General features: G+C 41.0%; 1 protein-coding gene across 2 annotated transcripts in view; it reads right to left on the minus strand.

Annotated features, from left to right (window-relative positions):
• zmym2 (zinc finger, MYM-type 2) overlaps positions 1 to 8,052 on the minus strand; it is a 34,210-nt gene extending 26,158 nt beyond the window's left edge. For both annotated transcript variants that reach the window (XM_016517484.1, XM_016517483.1), the window contains exons 1-2: positions 7,922 to 8,052; positions 4,694 to 5,525 (exon numbers count right to left, since the gene is read on the minus strand). In XM_016517484.1, the coding sequence (XP_016372970.1) occupies positions 4,694 to 5,510 (817 nt within the window). In that variant the 5' untranslated portion in view covers positions 5,511 to 5,525; positions 7,922 to 8,052. The remainder of the gene's footprint in view (positions 1 to 4,693; positions 5,526 to 7,921) is intronic.
• Positions 8,053 to 11,176: the final 3,124 nt, after the last annotated feature.

Genomic DNA, 11,176 nt, shown 5'->3' on the forward strand with positions numbered 1-11,176 from the left:
AATGAGTTATTATTAATAGCCGCAATCCTGCGCCTGAAATTCAAGTCCTGCTCTGTGTTCTCTGCTAATAACCCGACTGTGAATGATGCGAGCGTCAGTGAGAAGCTGCAGCCGTGGCGGGGAGGATTTTTGGTGTGCTGGTGTTCTGACAAATAATGCTACCTATCAGATTATGCTACCAACAAATCGTCAGAACACCGGCAGAACAACAACAATGTGCTACATGTTTCTTTTCCCCTCATTTTTTCCAATTGACGGAAATCCGTCATGGCGACGGAAAACTTTCATCCCTCAGTAGTATTATGTACATCATACTGCACCACAGTAATATATTTCTGATAATTTCTTTAAGCTAACCCGAACTTATATTTTGACGGGTTGCCATGAGGAACTTGTTTCTGTAGGTTTATGTAAATGATATGAAGATAGTTTTACTCCAATGAAACTGTAAATTCTCATGAAGTGACTCTTATGGCGCTTTTCCACTGCGTGGTACGACTCGGCACGGCACGGTTTGCGTTTCCACTGCAGTTTAGTACCGCTTTTAGAGTGGGCGGGATTATTCACATGTCGTTATAGTTGCGCGGCCTCTACTATAAGCTAACCCGAATTTATATTTTGACGGGTTGCCATGAGGAACTTGTTTCTGTAGGTCTATGTAAATTATATGAAGATAGTTTTACTCCAATGAAACTGTCAAATGCTCATGAAGTGACTCTTAGAGGGAGTCAGAGCAGTTCTGGAGATGTTGTTCATGTATTTATGTCCTCATGTAGTGAGATGACAGAAGCTGAAATCACCGTGAGCGTCGCACTCTTTGTGTAGAAAACAAAATCGCGCGTCTGTGCCATTTACATAGACAGAGACACGCAGAACATGCTGGATTCATATTTAAATAGTATTTTTGCGGCTTAATATTTACAGATACTAGTCCATATTGCGACTCTATTTAAGTGTACTGACCTACTTTTGATTAATTCATCCAAACTTTGACAAATTCCGTGACATTCAGCGTCATACAGTAAATTCCATTTATATGACTGGATTCTGCGATTCCGTCCGTGTTTTCCGCATCGCGGAAATCATAGACAACATTGAGGTGTTTTGCAACTTCAGTATAACGTTAGTGAATTGTGATTTACTGCAACTTAAGCAACGTCTGCTGCTGCCTTACCTTTGAGAGACAACTGGTGCGTGATCACTGAAGCAGCTCCAGTTAGCAAGTGCTTTCGGAGTGAGAGTGAATTCCGCTTTGATTGGTCTGACTCGTGACTCCCAACAAATCAGATGGGCGGTGGGCGGAGACTGCTTTAGGCCACAGAGTGGTGAGTTCTGACAGGCTGCATCAGAGCCAAATAGCGCGTTTCAAAATTAAGTTATTTTATCGGCGAATCGGTTTTGAAAATGACCGATACCGATAATCATAAAAATGCTTAATATCGGCGCCGATAATCGGTCGACCCCTAATTTGCACACACATACAACAATCAAAACACCTGTGTTTTGAATTTGAAGTTGCAGATTAATAATTACAAATGTCTAAAATGACAGACACAAATGTGTACGACATATTTACGTTTGTACTTTACTTCCGTTTCGCTGTACAACCACAAGTCAGCACTTACAAACTCTCAGATCTGACAGTACAACTTTAAATCTTAACGCTTTGACTTTTGCTACTCCTTTCATGATATTCCTGTAGCAAAACTCACTTGTGCACTTGTACATGCAGATGCGAGAGAGCAGATCCGGGGGTGGGGCTGGGGTGTGAATGAAGCCATTATATCGGCCGATATTTGGAATTTTTTTAATATCTTCATCGGCCGAAAAGTCTTTCCGTGTGGCCGATGTTTTTCAAAACGGATTATGACACCATATTGTCCATTTATGCTTTCTCTTTAAGACAAGCCACTCAGATGTGAAGCCAGCACCTGGCAGACAGTAAAATGACCAATCGTCATTCACTTTCTAACGTGACGCTACGTTGCGTTACATACAATAACACTCTGGCGTGCAGAAAATTCTTATTCAAACGTACCGTGAGACATCAGAGCCGCAATCCAGCAGCAGCTCCGGTGGGAGACACAGATGTGATATAAATGAATTCAAACAAAAATGAAACTGTGTTTACCTCACAAACAATCGAAAATCCCGTGACTGGCACTTCCTCAGATATGCGCGTTGTTCTTGGTACTTTTAAACAAGACACTGTTTTCCGTTGGACTCAAAAGCCGGTGCACTTCAGAATGAAAGCTGAGTCAACACGAGAACTCTATTAAGTAATAATAATACATTTGAATTCCTTTATATGTTTAATCAGGAATATCAACTGTATTTGATTGCCACAAGCTGCGCAAAACCACAATCATATTTTGCGCAGCTTGTCGGTGAACAACGGCTCTGTGTAGTTAATGCTGCTCCATGTGAAAGCCCACAGGTGATGGAGATTTACCGCTGATTAAAGAACCGGCTTTACTGACAAGATGCGCGTTAAATATTGCATGCGATTTATCGTGCAGCCCAAGCGTGTAGTATACCTTTTTGTATGTTCCGGTCTTATTTAATGCTGCTATATGCTGATAACCAAGCATGTAATTATACGCCTTCAGGCTTGTATTTATTTTAAAAATGAAACAGACAAGCAAAACGAAACAGATCAGAGACATTTATTTCTTATTAACCAACTATCCCATACCATAATTAACATCAAACTATTATGTAAAGATCTTCCAATACAGAAGTATTTCTATGATTAAATGTGCTGGTCTATTCCATAGTAAGTAAAATCTTAGATTAAAAACAATTTCACGCACAAAGTATAAATACTAATGTTAAAGTTATAGTTGAAGGCTTCTGCTGAATACAATAAGCAACATTTTTTTAATCAAGTGCAATATAAATTTTATGCGTTGGCCTGTACTGTGTACTTGCTATATTAGTCATATTACTGGGAAATTACTCCCTTACCTGCATCAATTTTTATCCCGTTTCATTTTTAATTATGCCTTAATGGCTTTATATTGGCCTTAATGGTCATTATATAAAGTGGTTCAACATACAGTATTACAGCCATGTAACTGCAATATATAGGATAAACATATGAAAGATGTTACATTGTTTGTCTACCAGATAATGCTTGAATGCCAAGATGAATGTAGTATAACCAAGCATGTAATTATACGCCTTCAGGCTTGTATTTATTTTAAAAATGAAACAGACAAGCAAAACGAAACAGATCAGAGACATTTATTTCTTATTAACCAACTATCCCATACCATAATTAACATCAAACTATTATGTAAAGATCTTCCAATACAGAAGTATTTCTATGATTAAATGTGCTGGTCTATTCCATAGTAAGTAAAATCTTAGATTAAAAACAATTTCACGCACAAAGTATAAATACTAATGTTAAAGTTATAGTTGAAGGCTTCTGCTGAATACAATAAGCAACATTTTTTTAATCAAGTGCAATATAAATTTTATGCGTTGGCCTGTACTGTGTACTTGCTATATTAGTCATATTACTGGGAAATTACTCCCTTACCTGCATCAATTTTTATCCCGTTTCATTTTTAATTATGCCTTAATGGCTTTATATTGGCCTTAATGGTCATTATATAAAGTGGTTCAACATACAGTATTACAGCCATGTAACTGCAATATATAGGATAAACATATGAAAGATGTTACATTGTTTGTCTACCAGATAATGCTTGAATGCCAAGATGAATGTAGTGGCTTAAAATCCTGTAAAAGCTTATTTGGCTAATTTCAGCATTTTACAAATAACTGATACTTGTGCATAAAAATGTTTCTTTCCACATGACAAGTCGCGCTGGCTGGCCTTGTTCATTGGTCAGTCATCGACCAGTAAAATGGCTTAATTCGCACCCCAGTCCCACCCCCGGATCTGCTCTCTCGCATCTGCGTGCACAAGTGAGTTTTGCTACAGGAATATCGTGAAAGGAGTAGCGAAAGTCAAAGCACTGTCAAAGATTTAAAGTCACTTAAAGATTTAAAGTTGTACTGCCAGATCTGAGAGTTTGTAAGTGCTGACTTGTGGTTGTACAGCGAAACTGAAGTGCAAAAGCAAATATTTCGTACACATTTGTGTCTGTCATTTTACACATTTGTAATAATTAATCTGAAACTCCGAATTCAAAACATGGGTGTTTTGATTGTTGTCTGCGTGTACAAATCAAAAGATTCAGCTTTTCACATCAGAGCTGTGAGTGTAAATTTCAACTTACAAATACAAATATTAATATGACAAGTTCTCAAATTCAAATCAAGAAGCTCTCGAGTTTTGCTAATATTTTACCTTCATACATTTTAGCATTTGCGCACTTAAGGGGCATGCGCTCAGAAAAAGCGCATGTCAGAACAGCACACAAATTAAATGTTTAACCGGCAAGGCTTTAAAGCACATGCAAATAATGTACCTTTGTGATTGCGAATAAGTGCAGTGTCCCGTGAGTGTAACTCTACTGCAGAGTTAACATTTGATGTGAATGTATGTCGCATTGTACAGTATGAGACGGAGGCGCCAGAACTGTAACTGATAGAATGTGTGCTGTAGCACGATACTACAATATTTCTTCAAAAGCAGATCGTGGAGACATTTTAATCGTCCATGATCAAAAATCGTCATATCACACACCCCTAAAGCAGATACATGTGGATGAATTACCAGATCTCTGGTGTGTCCCCGTTTCTCCATTCTGCACAGGCTGGCTCGCAGCGCTGATGCGTCCTGGGTTGAACGTGGGTGAAGGTCTGCTGGCTGCACCCTGGTTCTGCTGGGCCTCTGGGTTCAGGCTGAACGCACTGCTGATCTGCAGACCATTCTCAGTCCCCTCCAAACCCTCCAACCGGGCTGCTGCTGGACCGGCCTCACCTTTCAGCGATGTCACATTTGTGATCATGAGGTTTATATCCTCTTGAGCACACAGTGCCAGTGGCGTTGCTGTTGACGTTGCCATGGCAACCGCTGAAGAGTCCGTTCCCAGCGTGGTAACGCTAGCGATTTTAATTTCAGAGTCAGGCTCTGTGCTGCTCAGGGCATCCTCGGCCTCAGGGGGCGGCAAGGATGAAGAAGCAGCACCACCTTTGAGCTCCGAATCCTCTTCATCGTCGATAACGATTGGCTCGCTCTGGCTTTTGGTGCCGGTTGTAGCTGCAGAGGAGGGAGGACTGAGCGCCTTGGAGGAAGCGGTTGCCGTGGTAGCCGACTCCGCACAGTCTTTGGCAGCAGCGAGGGTCTCTGCAGGTGTGGGGCTGGGGGGCTGGACTCTACCCTGAGAGTGAGCAGGAGGCCCTTCCACCAGTACTACATCATCGTCATTGTCTTCTGAGGCCTTGGGCAGGTCTGGTGCTGTCTGTGACTCTTCTGCAGATGGAGTCTGCTCTGTTCTGGGTGTGGTTTCCATATGTCCTTCCCCCTCCTCCTCCCCCGTGACTGTACCAGCCTCCTCTACATCTGCCCTGGCTTCCAAATCTCCATCCATTGCTTAGGCAACCACCTGTTGACACAAACACAATGAGGTGAACAATTACCGGAGGAAGCAAAAAAGCCCCATGACTGATGAATTGAAAATAGAATTGGTTTGTTGATCAATAATCCCTTTATTTAATAAAGATGCTAATTTGATTAACAAAATATGACCAATCCGGCTACAGCCTGAAAAAATTTAACAAATTCGGTCAGTCTCAAGTTAATGATGACAAATGTCAAGATTTTTCGAAGGAATTATTACAAGATCAAATTACATTGAGGGGTTTCAAAAACAAAACAATAAAATAAAAAAAAATAAAAATGGTTAACTTCAAATTCTGAAATGCAAAAAAAGTGAAAATAATTTGGAACTCTAGATTTGGAACATCAAATTATGAAATGCAAGAAAAGTGAAATGATTTGGAACTCTTGAGTCACCAAGTATCCATGACATCATCATAAAACAAAAACGATCATCACTAAGCAACCAAAATTATTAATTCAAGCAAAGGCTAGTAAATGAACAGTAACTCTTATATCATCAACACTTGACCAATTTAGGCTTCATTACAGAGTTCAACAAACACCATCATCAAACTATCTTTGCTTGTAATTTGAAGTACAAATAAAATTTTTAAAAAAAGTGAAATTAAATCTTTTGGTCTCTCTAAAGAAAATAAAAGCAGAAATGTAGATTGCAGCAGTTTAGTGTCTAAAACATATAGTAGTACACAAAAAAAACTGTGTGCTACAACTTTGAATTTGGAAATCTGTATCTGCTATGACAATCCATCCATTGTAAAGTCTTTTGGTTGAACTTTAATACATTTGGACTGCAATGCAGAGCTTGGAGTGTATCTCCCTCCATTCCCAGGCTTTGACACTGAATGCCTCATTTCAGCTGAGATCCTAATGTTGATGCAATGCCGGCACAGACTCCTTATGGAGGCAACGCCAAACAGCAAATACAAAAACACTGCTCAAAAAGATGTGACAAACAAGTTAGCATTTTGAATCTGTTGGCTTTCCTTGCAGGCTGATGTCATGATTAGGATGCTGGAGAGAGGAAAGTATATGCAGTGTTACTGATCCACCTCTCAGACGTGATATAATCACATGCATATGCGCCATGCCAAGTCTGCATTCTGAGCAAAAACGCAACTGTTTTCCAATGGCCTCCACTAAAATGCATCACAGTTTTACGGCCCAATAAAGCTTCACTTCTCTAGCACCAATTGTGTCAATTATCAACATAATGAAGTCATTTTTGGGGATATTCCTACCATTGCCCCTGGGCCGTGCCCTTGACTCCGGACCCTCCGTATCCACACACACACGACCAGGATCCGTGCGCTGTCAAGGCAACCGGATGACGACGTCAACACGTTATGCTTCACAGGCTTTCATTATACTCAGGAAACTCAAGGGCCAACGGGTCCGCAAACTTGCTACGCGAGACCCCCAAGCGGGAGGAGCCTCGCAATCTACCCCAACTGCCCCTTTTGACGCAAAACCCCCGGCCCATGTGTCGCTTATGCTCCCACCCCTGGGCCTCTCTGGCGCATGCAGCCATTGGATTAGCGGCGGACTGGAGGGAGGAGAGCCTCCGAGACTGCGCCATTGTTATTGTAGTGAAAAAACATTAGTCATAAGTAGTTATCGGCAAATAATCCCCGCGACAAAATTGGAGGGAAACTAAATTTGAATTTCATGTATACGAATATATGCATAACGGCACTCTAAAAGAAGCATTTTTTGAATAACAACCCACATAACACTGCGACCAATTTCAACTCTTGCTAGCAGTCAGTAAACCCACTTCTAAGCACATTAATATAGAAAATACGTCTGGTTTTGGCTATACTTATGACCCCCTTTCGGATTTCAAAGAGAATTGGGTTTTCTTGCTGGTATTACACTTGAGTGAAGGTTTAATTGAAGTTACCCAAGAGCTTTTACCCCTGGCAATCAAAAGGCAATACATGTGGTGGCCTGTGGGGGCGCTGCACTGTTAAGAAACATCAACTATAACGCCTATAGGTGACTAATCCCAAATATTTCACTAAATATTTCAAGCTTGCCAATATAACTAGGGGCTAAAAGCACACCTTGTGTTTAATGACAAAAACAAGCGATATTTACTAATTGGTAAATCATTTGCCCCCTTCAGTCAGCGGGTAGCACTGCCTCATGTCCGCCATTAGAGAGCGAACGAAACAATGCGCGAGAGCATAGGCAATAGCACCCTGCCACGGCGGAGGAGGGAAATCTCAGGCGGGGTAAAATTGCATGTTAAATTACCCTCGCGTTCAAACACAGGTGACCCCGATGGTTTCCTCGGCTCGAGCTCCGCGGCGGACATAGTTGTGAAAACTTTGGCCAATTACACACAGTTCAGCATCAAAACGCCAGAGAAATTCTTACCGGAGTAGAACTGGAGACGATAGAGCGCCACTTTTGTGCCTTGACATAAATCCTGGCGCGCATGCGTGAAAACGTACGGACGTTCCAGGCGCGTGGGAGGAGAATACTGCCAACTAGCTCTTCGCGCTCGCTCTGATTATGGGAAGTCCGACTCGTTTAGAGGACTCGGTTATTTTCTTTCAAAGACCCGGTTCAAAAACACGATTCAGTGATTCTTTTACGCCATGACGCAATAACGCCACCACGTGGTCCTTGACAGCCCATCGTGACATTATATGCTCTCAGGCACCTAATGCTATTGTTATGTTTTAGAATATTATGTGTTTATTGTGATTTCATGTGTTAAAGTTAAGTAAATTATAACTACGATTCAGCTCCATATATTTTATCGTTTAGATGCTAAATTTTGTAAATGTTAATTTACAACACATTTAAACACCTTTCATTTAAGTTTTATTTTTAATGTTTTTGCTATTAAAGGAACTTACTTTTTATCCGACAGATTCTCAGTTCTCTCGAAATGCTCTTCATCATCGCTTCTCGTCTCATGAATCAGACATGTTCAAAAGAGAGGGTTCTGGGTTGTTGATTCGGGAACAGCTCTGGCCGAATCATGAACGAACCATTCACGTCCGTTTTGTGAACTGATTTAGCTGATTCATTGAAAAGAACCGACTCAAAGAATGATTCGTTTACGAACCAGACCAGTGTTGCCAAGTCCGCGGTTTTCTCGCGGAATTGGGCTACTTTAACACTGTTGCCGCGGGTTGTTTTTCATGTCCGCGGGTTTAAGCGATCCCAATAATGTGATATTTAGCCCCTAAAATGTGCATTTTACCCCACCAAAAACGTGTATTTTACCCCACCGGAATGCGATTTTTACCGGGGTTCCCCCTCGAAACGTGATTGGGCTAGTTTTGAGTAGCAATTCAGTAGCGGGCTTTGTTGTGAAAACCTGGCAACCCTGAACCAGACATCACTTGCGCGTGCACGCACAACAACATTTGAGCAACAATTAATCTATCAGACATACAAAATGGTTGTTTGAGATGAGCGGGAATACGATGACACACATTTACATATCTTGATGACCGTTTTATATTATTTGATAATATAAGTCATGCAAGATTTGTAAATCAGAACTTAAAGTTGTTTTGGTAAAAGAGAATTCGATACCAATTTCATCCTAATGGAATATAAATTGACGCTTTGACAAATAACGCATATGTAGCTTGAGTTATTAGAAAAAATACCGCAATATCCGGCATATACAGTAAAAAGGATAATTACTAAATGCCACTGAATGTTGCCAGTTTAAATGGGATTTGTTTCTATAGATTAACTTTCTAAGCAGAGCAATATAAAGCTAATAACTAATTATATACACTAAAACGTTTCCTCAACAGTCTGAGAGGTAAACACCACAGCACGTTCACTGGGGTGAAAACATAGGGACGGAAAGGCACAGCGCAAGAGCCAAAGAGGTACATTTTAGGGATCCTTTCTGTAAGAAATTCTTTCACGAAACATAACATTGTATATAGGCTACAACAAACTTCTGACTTCAGTTACTTAATAAAACAAGTGTCATTAAAGACCCCTTTCTGATCCAAAGGTCCCCGAATAAAATAAAACACACCCTCTTGCCCAACCTAGGTGGGCACTGATGGGATCGAAGAAAGAAGCAATAGAGTGACCTAGTGTGTCGTAGTGATTCGTGAAACACTTACGTTGCGAGACTCAATATTATTGATTGATCATAATGTAATAAAACATATAGAATTATCCGTGCTTTAGAGCCGAAATTATACTTTGTATTAGGTAATACCATTAAGTCTACGGTTCAGAGTTGATTTTTGTATTTGTATTTTTGTTTTTAAAAATACCAGTAGTTAAGTGTATCCACTCAGCTCCATTTTGTTTATCCATTCTCTTGATTTTGTCACAGTGGTCACCACCATTGTGCTGTTATGGCTTGTTTTAAGACCCACTTCAAAGTCTCTACTTCTAAACCAAGGAAAACATACCCATGTGGCTACAGCAAGAATAATGTTAAGGTGTTCATATTATTATGCATGTGCCAGACATGAACACCAATGCATGTACATATTTATCAGAATTATACGATTAATCAGAATAACCCTGCTTGCCTTAGTGTTATCAGAAATGTTTGTTATATTTCCCTATATAACCTTTGCACATGTAAATTTTAAGTCCTTAAAGCTGTTGGCTGGTCATCAAATGTTTACTAGTTTGAAGACATCTAGTGAAAAGAAAAATCCAGATGGTGTCTTTTTGTTGCTGCCCTATAGTAGGGAAGCCCAATCCTGCCTCTGGATAGCCACTGTCCTGCAGAGTTTAGCTCCAACCCCAATTAAACACACCTGAAGCAGCTAATCAAGGTCTTACTAGACCAGTGGTTCCCAACCCTGGTCCTGGAGGCACCCCAACACTGCACATTTTGCATGTATCCTTAATCAAACACACCTGATTCAGGTCATCAGCTCATTAGTAGAGACTCCAACACCTGAAATTGGTGTGTCAGAGAAAGGAGACATGCAACATGTGCAGTGTTGGGGTGCCTCCAGGACCAGGGTCGGGAACCACTGTACTAGACATACTAGATCAGCAGTGGCGAACTCCGGTCCTGGAGAGCCGCAGCCCTGCAGAGTTCAGCTCCAACCCTAATTAAAACTCGCCTGCCTGTAGCTTTCTAGGAACCCTTCAGACATTGATTAGCTTGTTCAGGTGTGTTTGATTAGGGTTGAAGCAAAACTCTGCAGGACTGACGTTTGCCATCCCTGTACTAGATACTTCAAGACAGCTGTGTTGAGGCAAGTTGGAGCTAAACTCAGCAGGACAGTGGCCCTCCAGGACCAAGTTTGGACACCCCTGCCTTATAGAATATATACTGAAGACCAGGGGTGTCCAAACCTGTTCATAGAAGGCCACTGTCCTGTAGAGTTTAGCTCCAACCCCAATTAAACCCACCTGAAGCAGCTAATCAAAGTCTTCAGACTTACTAGAAACTTCCAAATTTGCAGGCAAGTGTGTTGGAGCTACACTTTGCAGGACGTTGGCCCTTCCATGAGCAGGATTGGACACCCCTGCTGAAGACAGTTCTATCACATCCATCTCTAGTCAGTGTTGCCAATTTAGCTACTTTGTAGCTAGATTTAGCGACTTCCCCGCCCCTTTTGAGACTTTTTTCAAAAGTTTAGGGACAAATATAGCAACTTCTTGGACAAACCTTAT

This window comes from Sinocyclocheilus rhinocerous, unplaced genomic scaffold (assembly GCF_001515625.1).
Source record: "Sinocyclocheilus rhinocerous isolate Xijiao unplaced genomic scaffold, SAMN03320098_v1.1 scaffold2583, whole genome shotgun sequence".
Classification (NCBI taxonomy): Eukaryota; Metazoa; Chordata; class Actinopteri; order Cypriniformes; family Cyprinidae; genus Sinocyclocheilus; species Sinocyclocheilus rhinocerous.